This window comes from Otolemur garnettii, unplaced genomic scaffold (genome assembly GCF_000181295.1).
Source record: "Otolemur garnettii isolate 467f Iridium unplaced genomic scaffold, OtoGar3 scaffold00012, whole genome shotgun sequence".
Classification (NCBI taxonomy): Eukaryota; Metazoa; Chordata; class Mammalia; order Primates; family Galagidae; genus Otolemur; species Otolemur garnettii.
The window spans coordinates 18734017-18750114 of record NW_003852407.1 but is presented as its reverse complement, the minus strand read 5'-3'; the positions used below and the strand labels follow the sequence as shown (position 1 = coordinate 18750114).

At 39.9% G+C, this 16098-nt stretch overlaps 1 protein-coding gene and 1 pseudogene across 1 annotated transcript in view; both read right to left on the bottom strand.

Annotated features, from left to right (window-relative positions):
* KLHL14 (kelch like family member 14) overlaps window positions 1–16098 on the bottom strand; it is a 96789-nt gene that overhangs the window by 56343 nt on the left and 24348 nt on the right. Inside the window, exon 3 of the mRNA XM_003784756.3 lies at window positions 8557–8678. Within this exon, the coding sequence (XP_003784804.1) occupies window positions 8557–8678 (122 nt within the window). The remainder of the gene's footprint in view (window positions 1–8556; window positions 8679–16098) is intronic.
* LOC100947111 lies at window positions 952–2052 on the bottom strand (annotated as a pseudogene).

Below are 16098 nucleotides of genomic sequence, written 5' to 3'. Positions count from 1 at the left end.
TGTGTGTAAAGAAGGCATCAGAATTATTTGTACACACACTGTTCTCTGGAGAAAAAGAAATTGCTATATTTGAGAGAGGGAGAAACAAGAAATAAATGCGAGCTGGTCAAATAAGGTCAATCAGTTTTTCTAGGCACCCAGCCTACTTGAAATACAGTATTTGGAGTGACCATCGCACATATTTTTTTAAAAAAAATCTATGAAAAATCCACTAATCCACTGGTGCATGAATACACAGTAGCAAATAATTCAAGATATATAGCAATGTGTAGTCATGTGTCTCAAATTAGAATTGAGCTCATTGAAGGTAAAATTAGATGCTAACATATTTAAAAAGTCCAAATACTTTTCTCTCTCCTCTTTTGTTGTCCAAAGTCATGGAAGCAATTGGGCCAAGAACTGAAATAAAAAGTTCCAAGCGGAGAGAGATCAACTGACAATGTTATTGTATAACAATATTTAGATCGCCATGTTTTCACTAACACTGAAAACAAGTTAGAGGGTTATCCCTCCTGATAATTTGTGTGTGTGTATGCACATAATTTTATTTTTACGTTGCAGAGAAGGTTTAAAAAGTATATAAGTGAACAAAGTGAATGAAGCCAGCCAGAGTGAAAGAATTAACATGTATCTAACAAAAAGAATCAGAATTTCTGGAACACAATAAATCTACATCCTACTTCTTTTTGTTTGTTTGTTTCCTTTGGACCTAAGGCACCATAAACATTTAAGGCAAGTACTGGCCCACTGGGGTCACCGAAAAGAGCTTCTTTCATACAGTCACTAGGTAAATTGCAAGAAAAATAAGTATTATCAAGCGTACAAATACTAAATAGAGAAGTCACTCTACCCACTTTGTTTCTATCTGGTAGGAATTTAAGTTTATTCAAAAGTTTAACATATACAAACCCATGTCTACTATCTCTTCTTCAATGACTTCAGAATGGTAGTTTAAAGCTTGAGCTCCTTCTGAATTTCCCTGAGTGTTTTTGTGCCTTTTTTTTAGATGGGCCTCCTTTTCAGGCACCAGCTTTAAGGTCTGTAATACTATTCTCTCCTAGGATACAAGGAACACTGAGGGATGTCTTCATCTATCCATAGAGGCCCTTAGTAATGGTGGAAACTGGATATGCTCTAAGATTCTTCAAACTACTTCCATTTAAATCAGCTACAGATAGGCCAACACTGCAAGAAGTACAGACTTTCATTTTAATAATCTGACAGGCCCTGACAATCACTTCTTCGTGGACATTTTCCCCTTGCTCAGGATCTCTGTCAGTTCCTATATCAGAGCTCAGATTCTTCAAAGGGACACCAGCAATGGCCACTCCACACTCTAGTTTCCATGCTCTCCAAAGATCCAGCTATAACAGTTTTCAGAGAGGACACCAAGTTTTTGCTCAATCAAAACTGCAAAACAAGCAGTATTTGTATTACAGCCACTTCCAACAATATGGTTTTGGGAAAAAGAGCTCAACTTCCAGGCTACATAAGATATCCACTGAATTGGAAACAACTACCGGTTTGCAGAGGAGGCTGGACTATAAAATACTGGAAATCACTAATTTGAAGATGGCTACATTTCTCTGGACTAAATTAAGGCGCGTTTTTCCATTTTCTTGGAGGGTGCCTGCTGTGATAATCACTAGGTTGGAGTTTGCCTTAATAAGGTAATCTTTGCTGCAAGTATATTTGGCATTTTCATGAAAGAGCTGCCATATTGAACATCCATCGTCCTGCCCTTTAGTTTGCCTTAATCGGTATCTACAAGGGCAAGTTCATCACTCAAGACCTTTAGTAAGATGCTGATAACACTGGCCATACCAACTGATCCTGTTCCTATAATGGAGGCCTTGTTGTGGTGAATCGGCTCCTCTAAAATGAAATTCTTCATCCATCAGTCGCCATCTCGGCCATGGAGGTGGCAAGCCATGCCCCGAGTGGGATGCCTGGGGCTTCTCTGCAACTCAGAGCCACCCTGGGGCACTGGAAATTCGTTCCAGCCGAGTTCACTCTTCTGCTGGCCCACAGAAGCGCCACAGCCCCGCTCATGGTCTATCACTCAGGAGATGGTGGAAGAGAACAGAGAAAAGCCACAGGAAAGAACGTCGAAAGTCTGACATAGCTGGTGACCCTAGGTTGCATCCTGTGTGTCCCTACTGCGGCTGTGTGGGCCCCGCCCCCAGCCCGCTAGAGCTGCAGCCAATCCTTTAATCTTTTCAACAGGGTGAGCTCAGTGAGAAAAGGCCTTCCCTAGCAAGCGAGTCCTGTAGGTATTATAAACAGGGATGCTCGTGGACATTTTGACGGGTTTAACAGGCCACCTCAGACCCACTGTGAATGCCTAAAGCTTTCCAGACTGCAAAGCTGATCACAGCAACCCCACACCGTGCACAAAGTGAGGCCAGTCCCAGAGCTCACAAGGCAGGGAAGCCCCGCTCTCCACGAGGGCAGACGTGGCCACAGGTCTCTTAGTGAATCATTCAGAGCTTTGCTTTTTAGCCAATGGTAATGTCGTAACAATCCAGCCAGCAGTCCCGCTGCAGCAGGCGGACCTAGGAAATTACACCTTTAACCCGGAGAAGTGAGTCGTTGGTGGAGCCCGAAGCTTCCAGCCAAGAGGACGACCCCTATCCTTCGCTCCCAGGGCCTGCGCTCTCCACTCCTGAGTCTGGCGCCAACTCTACTTATTATTCTTAATTCTTGAATATTCCTTGAAACAGCTCCAGAGTAACATGGTTCTTGGTAACCTCTCAAGCCCCATCACTTACCATTCAACCTCAGATTCTCCTATAGAAACACAAATTTATTTCAGTTTCTAGAAAGCTTTATATTCCCTCTCTCTTTTGGCATTCCCAATACTGGGTCCTTACTAAAATACTTTAGCGTCTACCTCTTTGCCTAGATATGCCTATCCATGTCCCCCCCTCCCCCCAATTACAAAAGGTCACTTCTAGGAAAGCTTCCGTAACCTCCCATGTTTAGATTAGAGGCCCCTTTTTTGGGTTCCCACAGTACACTAGGGTTTCTCTGTGTATCCCTTAACACACGGTGTTATAATTGCTTCCTTAGGTCATTGAGAGGTAAGATTATCTTTTCTTGTTTCTTTGTTTTTTAGACAGCATCTCACTCTATTGCCCTTGGTAGAAAGCTGTGTGGTGACATAGCTCACAGCAACCTCAAACTCTTGGGCTTGAGATATCCTCTTGCTACATCCTCCTGGAGTAGCTGGGACTACAGTCGTGTCCCACTATGCTGGGCTAGTTTTTCTATTTTCAGTATGAGATAGGGGTCGTGCTTTTGCTCAGGCTGGTCTTGAATTCCTGAGCTCAACCAATCCACACTCTGCAGCCTCTCAGAGCGCTGGGATTACAGGCATGAGCCACTGCATGAGGTGTGTGTGTGGGGGTGGGGGGGGGAATGAGATTATTTCATATGCACCTTCTAGCCTACCTTCCAGCACAAAGTGGGTATTACATAACCACTTGCTATAGAAAGGAATGAAGTCTTTAAATAAGTCTAAATTTTTCTCAGCCATTTTCACAGTCTTTCTAGAAGTACTTCATTATTTTCTGAGGTTCTGCTGCAATGGAGATATGCTATACACAAACCTACATACCTGCCTCAGCAATTAAAGTAAGTTAAATAATTTGTGGGCCTCAGTTCTTGATAGTAAAGGTACTATAAATAAAGGAAGTTCTCAGGTACAAAACCCTTAATTGAACTTAACATTTTATTTTCTTCAAAACAAATCATAACTTGACTTTCCTCCCAATTTATTTTCAAAGAACAGAAATGAATTTAAATAAAGAAACAGAAGGGCCAAGAAATAAGTCCTACATGCGGGTTTATTATTGTTTCAATAATCAATAATCAGCAATTAAACCATTCTGGATTGCTCAGATATTGGGTATGAGCAAACCTATATTTATCTTTTGGAACTGAAGCTCAATATCTTATATGAAGTTTTTTTTTTCCATTACTTTTCCTTCAGCTCTTATGGAAAATATATGTTTTCAAAAAAGTATGAAGAATCTATCAGCTTTCTGATCATTGTAACTCTTAAAAGAAATAGATGACAACCAGCCAGAGGACCCCTGATGGAATCAAGTTAAATGTCCTCCCTGGCCAGAGGCAGCAACGTAAGAAACCACCACACAGCAGTTTCCTGATTTTCTGTGACTGACAATCAGAAAGCCCCCAAATCCTTGCACTATAAAGTAGAGGAAACAGTTGTAAATCAACTACAGCCAAGAGGAAGAAAAGGCATTTCCCCCACCTCTAACAAAGGGAACTGAGAGTGACCAGAGGTAGCAGCAAGCTTCTCTACTTAGCTTCATAATTTTCATTCTTACGTTATGAAAGAGAAGTCATCATTAGCACATGGAAGGATAAATATATGTTTTGAAGGCTTTGTTCACAGAAAGGAACAAAGAAGCTCTGCATAAATAGAATCCCTTATCTGAAACCTAAGAAAAAGGAAGCCAGTTCCTGGGCAATACCTTTATCCATAAGTAAGGAAATAGGCCCATGGGAAATACACACGGATGGGGAGCTCTTGGCTCCGGTCCCACGGGGGAAAATGGAAGGTGCTTGTATGCGTGGACTTCATGACAACTTTGGTACAGATGGAATCTGGTACATAAAGTACACAGTAGCCACAGGGATTGTTTTGTTTGATCTCTGCACAGAGGATTTGGGGCCTGCAAAGTGCAGGCAGCATGATTTTTGCCTTGGCTATTTTAGTATTCATGTCTCCTGTACTGCTTTCTAATAAGTTAAGATGAAACGGCAGACTGCATGCAGGAGTGAGGGATGCAAGAAAAGCGGTACTGAAAAGGAAAAATGAACAAAAGTGCATCCCAACTTCTCTTTTATTATGAACAGGCAAGAGAACAGCAATGCCAATCTCATTGTTACTGCTTAACACTTGCCGCTTACAAAAGGAGTTCTAGTCATTTTTACACGTATCTACCAATACTTTTCTGATGGGGGTTGAGGAGCTCTGTTGCTATTCTTCTTTTTTTTTTTTTTGAGACAGAGTCTCACTTTGTTGCCCTCAGTAGAGTGCTGTGGCATCACCGCTCACAGCAACCTCCAGCTCTTGGGCTTAGGCGATTCTCTTGCCTCAGCCTCCTGAGTAGCTGGGACTACAGACGCCTGCCACAACACCCGGCTATTTTTTTTGTTGCAATTTTGTTGGGGCCAGGTTTGAACCTGCCACCCTTGGTATAGGAGGCCGGTGCCTTACCCACTGAGCCACGGGCACTGCCCTCTGTTGCTATTCTTGACAGCAATTTTATACTGACAAATTAAATGGCTTTTCCAAAATGGAAGATAACCATTCAGTCTGTACCAGCATGTTACCAAAACGGTCAATGAGAATATTTGTTCCCTTTGCTATGTGGGTAGACCAAACCAATGGCTGGTTGGCTATTTGAATTTTGGTTCCTTTCTATTATAGAGAGTCATTTTTTCAGTGTTACTCACCTCCACTCCATTCAGTTCATTACTTAAGAATACGCTTTAGATAGTGTTTCTAACATATAAATAACATAACAGGATATGAGCTACAGAAAAGTATGATGACCTTCCTTTTCATTCTTCTGTGTAAATGGTATAGCTTCCGTGCATGGGTACCTGTAGTCCTGCCTGTGGAATGGCGTCTTTCTAAGAGGAGCACATCTGTGGGGCAGGCTGAGAAGTGTCTGCTCAAGCGAAGTGGTTTCACAAACTCTAGCTAACCTCAGGTTTTAGGTATTTGTCAGTGAATATGTTAGTTCGCATGAAGAAAGTTATTCAATAAGTAAGTAGACCCCCAATCCATCTATGACTATTAACTGTCATCTTCACCTTCCTGACAAATTACCTTAGCACTTCTTCTGGGGTAAAAGATGACAGTGGGACATTCTACAATCTCTAATGTTTTATTAGATTTGGTGACCATCTGGATATTTTATTATTCCAATGAGAAACATTTATTCATTTATTATTACATGGTCCCCCAAAGCATGGAAATGTGTTCAGTTTTGCCAAATAAGCTGCCTTGATTAAAAAAATACAAACCAATGGTAGAAATTATGCAGATAAAATGTCTCCATTTCTTCAACAAATATGAAAAATTTGCCTTCACTTGGGGCTACGTGGTCACAGACTAGCAGGTAATAAACTATCTTTTAAAAGCATAAGTCTCAGTGAAATGAAGAATGTTAAGTAGCGTAGACATTTATTTCAAAGTTATAGGTATATCTAAGTATAGAAAAACGATTCAAGATTTTTAAACATGTTCCCATTATAAGAACTTTTCTATATTTATTTGTTAATTTCTTTATTTCCTCCCATTTCAAGCTGGTAAATTGAGTCAATAGATACCTATTTATTCTTAGTCTGTAGACTGTTTAATCTAACATGTGAGAACTATGGAAACTTGGCTCCCTTCCTGAAGTGGAGGGAAGTGGCAGGTCTTGAGTCTGTTGCTGTGTTATTTCTCTCTTTTCTGCATGGAAAGCTTACATTGACTGATACCCCTCAGATACAGGGTACAGTCCTATGCTAATGTTCATGTTGCTGTCATATACTGCCTGTAATTCATTGAGTGCATTCTATGTGTCAAACGATTTTATAAACACTATTTTATTTTTAAAAATACTCATATGAACCTCAGAAAATGAAAAAAACAGGACACAGAGTATTTGTATGGCCATCGGTCCTAGATGTAGGTTGCCCATAGGTCTGTCTGGTTCAAAACTCCTGTTTTCTTCCTGTGTCCCTCCAAGTACGGAGTTAAATCAGGCAATGTGAAAACGTCCAGTAGGGAGATAGATGTTCCGGTCTATACCTGTTGGGCTGGCCTACGTAACAAGTTCTCCCTTCATGCTCAAAACTGTCCGAGTTTGGACAATGGGTTTGATAATCAACCTAGCTCTGAGCAAGGTTTAAAATGAACATAATACTTTTCTAAGGTATTATTCCCAAAGCTTTAATTCATTTTTCTGCCTTTACTGAAGGGCTTCAAACAAGTACCAAATTTGGACCCCGCTTGGTGTATTTGAAAAAACAAATCGATTTGTGGATAAAAATCATTTTCTGGTTGGATCTAATATCTTCCTGTCTCTTAGCCTCTGTTTTTCTGTTGCCTCTCCTGGAGAATCTTTTGTTCTTGCTTTTTTCTCTCTGTTTCTCCTCATCCCCACACCTCAGTCTGTGGAGGCTTGCTCTGTTCATCAAGTGTCAAAAATTCATTCTTTGATTTTACTTTTGCGTTTGTTTCTGAGGACTCTTTAAAAGACAGCTTGGTCACCCACTCAGACATTTACATCACTATCAAGTATATTTTTGCCAAAAAAAAAAAAAGAGAGATGAAGATCATTTGGAGACACTGCTATCTTCTTTTCCTTTTTCTCCTTCTCCTTCATCTCACTGCTCCCGTTCCACCCTTCTTTTCTACAGCCACAGTGTACTGGCGTCCAGGGAGCGTTCCCGTTGCGGTTTGTGGACAATGCTGCCGCAGGTTTCGCTGGGGTAAGCCAGCTCCAAAATGTGTTTCAGGCACTACCTCACGTGACTTTCCTCCTCTCCTGCTCTTATAGGCAAACTGTTGTCTTGTTTCTATTATTTTCAAGGGTTTTCGGGAAGAGGAAAGGAAATGACTTTTTTAAAAATAAATCTGATACAATATGTAACTGCTTAAAAGACACATGCAGTAAGAAAATCTGACTTTCACTTTTGTTGGTTTTAAATGTATGGCTTTGATGTATGGATCAAAATTGCTCATTTATTATTTTATCTATACAGCCCTGGGCCATTTTGACAGTTAGAATTTAGTTTTATTGACCAGTGCAGCCACTTGTGCCCACAAGGGGACTGGTGCACACAGCCTGCTGCACTCAAGAAACGATGGTTTTTGATTCCCTGACTGAGTCCGATTGGGAATCATAACCGATATAACAATAAGTTTCAAATCTCAGTGCCCAAGGCAAGAGGTTTGCTGTAAAACACAATCCCCCTTTAATGCGGGGAGGAGAAGAAATCCTGGGTGGAAGTTTGCGAGGCCACAGATACATCTGCCCATCCCAACTGTGCAGCCATTTAAGGGGGGGGGGGTGCTTCTCTCAAGACCCCATTCCATAGACTAAAGATTAAAGAGCAAAAATGCCAAATGTTAGTTACAGAACCAGTGAACTAAACCACTTTGGTGAGAGGATATTTACTAGTGCTATTAACCAATCTTTTACTTTTCACTCAGTAAAAAAAATAATACAAGAATTTCGAGGGGGACATCTTTGGTCCTCCCCTTTGGCCCCATTCCCTACCTTTGCAGCACACACGGAAACACAAACCAGGAGAGTTATAATTCAGGCCCATTTGACTACCAAATTGGCCACCTCTGCAATGTTAATGTAGTCTTTTTACTCTAAATCCCCCATGATACATCAGCAAACCTCCAAAGGTGAACAAATCAATAAAACGTCTAATCTGATTAACCATGTTTTCAAATTCTTCAAGACAGCTCTCACCTGAAATAAAAGTAAGTAAATAAATTAATGATGCACTCACTGGTGAGAATTTTCCACGTCTTCTTTTCGTCGTCGTAATACTGAACCAAATTGCTGGGGAGCCGGTCCGGTCCAGGAGGCAGCCCTCCAACCAATAACAGCATTTTCTTGTTAGAGCGAATTCTTCACCCAAAACAAAAGAGGAGATGAATAACCACATTAGTGTAGAGTCTTTTTAGTGGCAACGAAATCATAACCATCAAAAGAATGTTCCTTGCTTGCAGATTTCTATTTCATTTTTTCCTGTTTCTTCTCCCATTCATGTCTCAACAATTTTTTTTGAACCAAGCAGAAAAATGATCAGAAGAGCTGCACATCCCCATACTCATAGAATAATAAGCTCCCTTTATGCAATTTGTTAGAGGTTCATTCTAGAACGACCTTTTTCTTATATTATCCCTTTAAATCATCACTCTTTACAGCTGAGTACACATGAAATGCTCTGGAGTTGTACTAAGGTTAAGCATTAAAGTTGCATGTCAAAAATCGTATTAGTCAAAATCATTATTATAAGCCATTCTCCACTCAAAGAACCTTGAAAAAATTAAGGTTATGCGGAGAGTTTGTGAGCCAACTCTTTAATCACCCAGGGAACTTCAAATACCAGTTTGGTACAATTAGTAGCACAGGGCTAACTGGGGGTGGGTTAACCAGTCTGAACCTGATTTTTTGTTTGTTTGTTTGTTTAATTTAGCTTAGACTTCTGCCTTCTCCCCCTTTCCCCACTCCCAGCTCACCCTCCTCTCCGCTCTCCCCCTGTGCACCACTGGCGATATAGCAGCACCAATTGGTAAAAATGAGACTCTGATGTTGTTGTGAGCCTCCCCAGAGTGGAGCCCTGCCAATGCTTGCCACTGATCCAGCGGCATGAACCTGCTCAACTGTGCAAAGTCACTCTAATTCCCTCCCTCTGTTTTTCTACCTTCTCCCCCAGGGGGCAACCACTGAAAGGAGTGACTACCCACCCATCAAGAGCTGGCAATTCGCTGCTATTAACCGTGACTGTGATTCCCAGTCTGCCTGGCAGTTCCCGAGAACAGGCCTGCAACGTCTCATATGCAGTAAAAGCTATAAGATGCACCCTGGCCGGCACACTCGACCTGATGGATGTACAATCCTCAGAAACAGTAATGGATTGAGCACACTTGGCGATTGAAGCAGGGAGAGGAGGCCCAGATCCCCACAAGGGGCCTGCTGATTTAACAGTCGCTTTACATATAATTGAACTTTTCATTTACCTGAAGGCTCAAGATGGTGGTGGGAGAAAGGGAACAACGATGACTGAAGGAGAGGAGTTAATAAATATAAAAGGGTTGTTCTTAAATCTGATCTCAACTCACAGTGCGGCTCTATATCCAGCCCCTTCTGATTCAAGGATGCTTGGTGAAATATGCCCTTGTGGAGAAGCATTGTTTGTTGGTTAAGAACCTAACATTCAGAGAGTTAGCTTAATACAGTTAATGACATTTCCATGTGAAGGAAGGGAACAAGAGAATTCCTTTAATGAAACTCTGGTGCCATTAAATGCATTGTATATGCCTCAGTAGGAAAAATACCTTGTGGAGAAACTCCTGTGTTAGAGACTTATGGATAGAGGGAGCGGTACTTATAGAAGAATGACTAATGTGACAGCAGCTTGCAATGCTAATTTTGCCACCCTGTGGATATAGTTGAGGGAAAGGAAACAAACAAAACTTCTTTGAATTTAAAGTACCTTTGAGCTGGTTCACATGCCTTATAGACAAGTAGTTGTTGGCAAAAAACCCAGAATACAACAGCAAAGAGCTCCATACTTTGCGGATTTCAGGGACTGAGGTAGCTTTGTGAAAGGACTTTAAAAAAAAATCAGTGCAGTAAGTACCTCTCTTTTATTTGGAAATATTACACACATAATTCACAGGCTATCCGATCTCTTAAATTCATGGCCACAGAACTGATAGGCGATCTTTTTTTTTTTTTAACTGTCATTTTTAGTCCAAATAATTGATCACTCTGTGCGGGTAAGAGAAGTCAAGATGAACTCAAATACTCTTTTTAGGTTGCTGTAGTTTCTCATGTGCAGATGGACCCGTTCATCTGGAAGCCATGATTGTCTGGCTGTCCTGAGACGGCTTGTCTACAAGCTTCCAGACTGTAGGTGGGGGCAAGCAGAGCAACATCAACAGGATAGACAGAGCAAATAGGGCTCATTGAAGTAGTGGTTGTAACAAAAGCAATGTAATTAAATAGCCATTTAATTTTTAAAGTTTGGGAATCACAGTCATGATTAATAGCAATGATTGCCAGCTCTTGATGGATGAGTAGTCACTGCTACCATTTTAAAATATCCATTTTAATTTTTTAGTTTTTAAAATGCACTGCTTTAAAAACGTGTTTAATAAATAACAAAAAGAGATGACTGCACAGCTTAAATAAGTCATGACTGCATGTTTCTAAGGTCATTTCATTCATTAACAATGACCTGCTTCCCTTGACCAATCCCACTGGTGATTCTCTACACTGACTTAGATGGATCATTTCTGCTGATAAGGAGATGAGCTAGACTAGTCTTTGTCCTCTCTGCCCAAAGAGCCAGCCATGACCATGTATCCTCTACAAACAGGACTGAGAGTACCCAATGTAAGCCACTGAATAGTTAGCAAATGGTAACAACCTCCACCCTGCCAATGATGACATGATTCAGGGGCTAGCTAGAACAGCAGCAATAAAAGACTCCATATAACTAAGGCAGATCCCTAAGCTATCTGGGCCTTTGTGGGGAATGGATGAAGAATTACACAGAAGCCTCACTGGCTGGGTGTTTCCTAGGAAGGGGCAATACTTTGAGGCAATAATGTATGGTCTTAGTGAGTAAAGACAAATCCAAATCTTAGCATTGTTGTATTTGTATATACTTACATTTTTATACTGAGAGTATTTTGTTTCTAAATCTTGTGTTTTCCAACCCAGTATCAATATATTTAATTCTGGTTAAATACTATTTAATCTAATTTAACTCAGTTGTCCAACCTAGTATCAATATTATTTAATTCTGAACAAAGCTTACAGTTCTGCTTTGTGAAGATGAACCACATAGAAATCAAAACTAGGATAAAGCAGGTGAGAAGTTGTATGGTACAGAGCAAAGAACACAGCCAGTAATAAAACATATTAGAGTAGTTGTCTTGCCATTTTCTCTGTTGACTCTTAAAACAGCTCATTTGGTAGGTATAACTCCCCAAGTTACAGAGAGGTAAGAAAGTTCTCATAATTATTATATGAAAATATACATTTGGATATTACATAAAGCTATGAAGCTTTCTGGATCTAGATACAGGGTCCTAATAGAGATCACTCTACATTTCTCATTGCTTAAGAATAATACAAATGAGAAAAACCATCACATATTTTACTTTGATATAAATGCAATGTCAACTATTCAATTACTCCTAGAAAGCAATACATGTGAATAACTCCCATGGAAAAGCTTCCATTCTTTTTACAAGGTGCAATTATACTAGTGACAATGACAATAATGACAGATAATAATGAATGTGTGTTGAATATGGAACCCCTCATTATCATGCTATTTGTATGATGTGTGTGAACTTCAATTTGAAAACATCATAGAAAAAAAGATACTTGGTGAACTACAAAAGTAAAATTAGAAGAACCTGAACTGCACTGATGGGGGTGCGGGAGGGGTTCAATTCTTTTCTAAATAATTCCAGCAGAGCTTTACAGATTTAATTTTAGATTAGTCAAAATCTACAAATGTAGTCTTAGTGGAATAATTAGAGCTCCTTCGTGTAGCAACGTGATCCACTTTATAGAAGCTCTTTACTTAGGAAACCAGTTTAGCCAAAATTAATATGTTCTCTTCATAGCTTTTATTATTTTAAAAATATTCCTTTCAGTGCCCCTTGCAGTACCACCGAGACCAAAGTAATATTTTTTTTAAAAGAATTAGAGAAATTTAAACAAAAAGCTGAGTATATCGTAAGTAATAATATTCGAAAGCTTTTGACTTGAATTCCTAGGTTCTTGCACAGAAAAATGTAAGGTTAAAAAGGCGATAGAATTTGAAGGTCTCCTCTGTTCCATCTCAGTAATTGCTCAACATTTACCATGTGTCACATTTGAGTGTGTGTGTATGTGTGTGTGTAGGCTGGCGCGCATACATACTTGGTTCCGGGGATGAATGATTGAAGGATGACCTAAAACCTCCTGGTGTAAACAAATTTTTCATCATACTGGTGTTCTAAGTATGGTAAAGTCTCATTTATTTATATTTCAGTGATTTGGAACTTTAATAATTAGGAAACAGGCCAGATAGAGTTTTCCTTTCCGGGCTACATGAGAAAAGTTTTCGTTAACTAGATTGCAAAAAGAGCTTTAGCCGATTTAAGAAATCAGTTGATTTGCTAGTACTTTTAGATAAAATTCATTTATATATTACAAATAATACTCCTTTGCTTATGAATGGAGGTATTCTGGAATGTTCTAAGAATCATTGCATCATGCAGTTAGAAAAGAACTTAGAGTCAGTCTAGTTTTGTGACTCCCAAACCTGGCTAGTTATCAGGATCATCTGAGGGGATTAGAAATTTTAGATTCTTGATATAGATTCTCAGTTCCCAATTCCAAGAGATAATGGCTCAATGGGAGGAGGCTTTAAAAATCAAGAATATTTCACGGCCTCTTAACTGTTTCTAGCACACATTGAGAATTGGGACCACTAACTTGGCCTGATTTTCTTTTGTAAAATTGAAATCCTAAAAAAAAAAAAAAAAAAAAAACCCTTAGAAATGTTTTTAATAGTTTTTTCATAAGTAATTCTTCTTATTTGGAAATTTATACTAAAATGGACCTTAGGTTTTCAAATGTACTCCATTGTGAATCTTGTTGGATAGACAGGTAGATATGTTAGATGTATATTGTCACCTTATGCTGAGCTGAAGAACTGACCTAGGTTTTCTAGAGATAAAGCCAAGAACCTGCTGCTGTAGCATGCAGCACTTCAAATACTGGGGAATCTTAAAAGTCTTCATTTCTTTCAGAAAAAATTTCTGTTTTCCTTTCCATCCTGGTCACTTCCTTGGGTATTGCCTGAATTATCACTGTTTCTTTTAGAATATAAAGATCAGAACTGTACAAAACATAACCCGGGTGATATGAGGCATACTATTTTCCTTTTAAGGCTTTCTAAAATCACAGTAGGCTTGGGTGGTGCCTGTGGCTCAAAGGAGTACAGCACTGGCCCCATATACCGCAGGGTTCAAACCCAGCCCAGGCCAAAAACTACACACACACACACACAAAAATCACAGTAGGCTTTTAGCACTTACAGTGAGGTGTTGGGTCCCTGTTTAGCTTTAACTGACTACAAATATGGATGTGTTTTTAAAAGCAAGTATTTGTAAGTCAAGTTTTCCTATCCTGTATTTCTTCTATCTAAAATATTTTAAACATCTCTGTATGACTATTTTCAGCTTTTTTAGGTTCTCTACTAACTTGGACACTTGGCTTTAATTTTTTATTTAGCAATTATTAATTGAGTTTCTATGTGGGAGAGAGGGGAGCTTCCCCTTTGCCCTCAGAAGGTTTGCTGAAAGATCAACTCACAATAAGGCAGATTAATAACAGAAAGAGATTACAAATGTATTTACCGTGCACATGAGGAGAATCACAGAGTGATCACGTAATTCCAGATGGGGTCCAGAAGCTTATGTACCCTCATTTTAGATTCAGGGAGGAATATGGATAACTATCCCATATTCCTATGCCCCATAGGGAGATAAATGGATACTTGGGAGAATGAATGGATGGGGGGGAAAGATTGACTTATATACAGTTCTCTTTGGAAATTGACTTAACCTGAGACAAGCATTATTTTAAATTGGTTGGGCTGGGTCTGGTTGCACTGCTGATCCTCCTTCCTACTATAGATAACAGGGAGACAATTATTCTTCTTGAAGGGGTCCTTTTGGTTTTTATGGAGAAAGAGGGAAGGCCCCTTCCAACATCTGTTGATCTCTGAAGGACTTTGATTCATTTTACTACTCTCTATACCAAGGAGTCACATTTTGGGGTGAAATTCCCTGAGCTCTCTCACTACTGTGTTCCAGGTACTCTTCTAAAGACTGGAGATAAAAGTGGGATAAGAGGAGTATATTCCCTGTTTCTCCTGGTCCTTGATTCCATCCTGTGGGGTCATCTGTGGAAGCCATTAAGGTTCTTGAGGCAGAAGAATCTAGTTGTTAAGGATGTAGGCCTTCCAGTTAAGGTGAGGAACCTGGTTTCAGCCCTTCTGAGATAAATGCCTTGTGCTAGCCTCTTTGCCCTTTAACCTTAAAATAAGGATAATAATAGACTTAAGTAAGTCATATATCTTTTTAATTTTCAGGATTAAAAGAAATAATATATGTAAAGTACTCTACACAGTGTTAAATAAATGCCAATCACCATCTTCCTCATCGTCATGGTAGTGGTCACTGTCATCGTCTGTCATCATCACATCAGCAGTATTAGCTATTTCTTAGTGTGAACTGCAGGTTTGATGATTAGGTACCCTGTATCTCTATCCAATTTTTTTTTTTTTTGAGACAGAGTCGCACTATGTTACCCTCAGTAGAGTGCCCCGTGGCATCACAGCTCACAGCAACCTCTTACTCTTGGGCTTACACAATTCTCTTGCCTCAACCTTCCAAGTAGCTGGGATTACAGGCACCAGCCACAACGTCTGGTTATTTTTTTGTTGTAGTTGTCGTTGTTTAGCAGGCCCCGGCCGGATTTGAATCTGCCAGCTCTGGTGTATGTGGCTGACACCCTAACCACTGAGCAATGGGCATGGAGCCACCACCCGCATTTTTATACCTAAAAATAATAAAGGGCAGTATTTCTGTTGGTTAGATAATTTGATTATCTTAACTTATTCTCTCTGAAATGACACTAAATCACTACGAATTTTACTCTGTAATTCCCTACTTTGGGTCTTTAGGAGTATAGGACCATTTTTTGAAACATAGAGATTTGATGGAAAAACTAAGCAGTTTTAGAGTGGCAAAGTAAACCAGAGTAGATAATCATTATGCCTTTCAAAAGCCAAGTTAATTTCAAGTTAACAGTCAATCAGCCCTGGAGGTGAAATCTGTTTCTACCATTTCTTATGTTTATATCCTTGGACTAACTCTAAGCCTCATTTGTCTCGCCTGGAAAGTGGGAATAATGTAAGAATAACAGTAGAAAAGGAAGGTCAAGAGAGCTGGAGAACAGCCATTTTGGCTGACATCAGACTCTAGCCGCCCTGCACAGGGAAGTTGCCCGTAAATAGCTGGCCTGGGACCCCAGAAGATGGATAAATTACTAAGCTGATACCTGACAAACTGAGCTGGATCCCTTACAAACTGGATTTACCTTTCAGCGACAGCAGTTCATGACTAACCTTTATGGCCTGACCACAAGACAACGTTGGTCACTTGCAGCTATTTCCCAACAGGTTTATTGAACACATAAAAATGTTATCACTGTCCCATAGGGAGTCCCCCTCCTGCTCTGTGGAGTA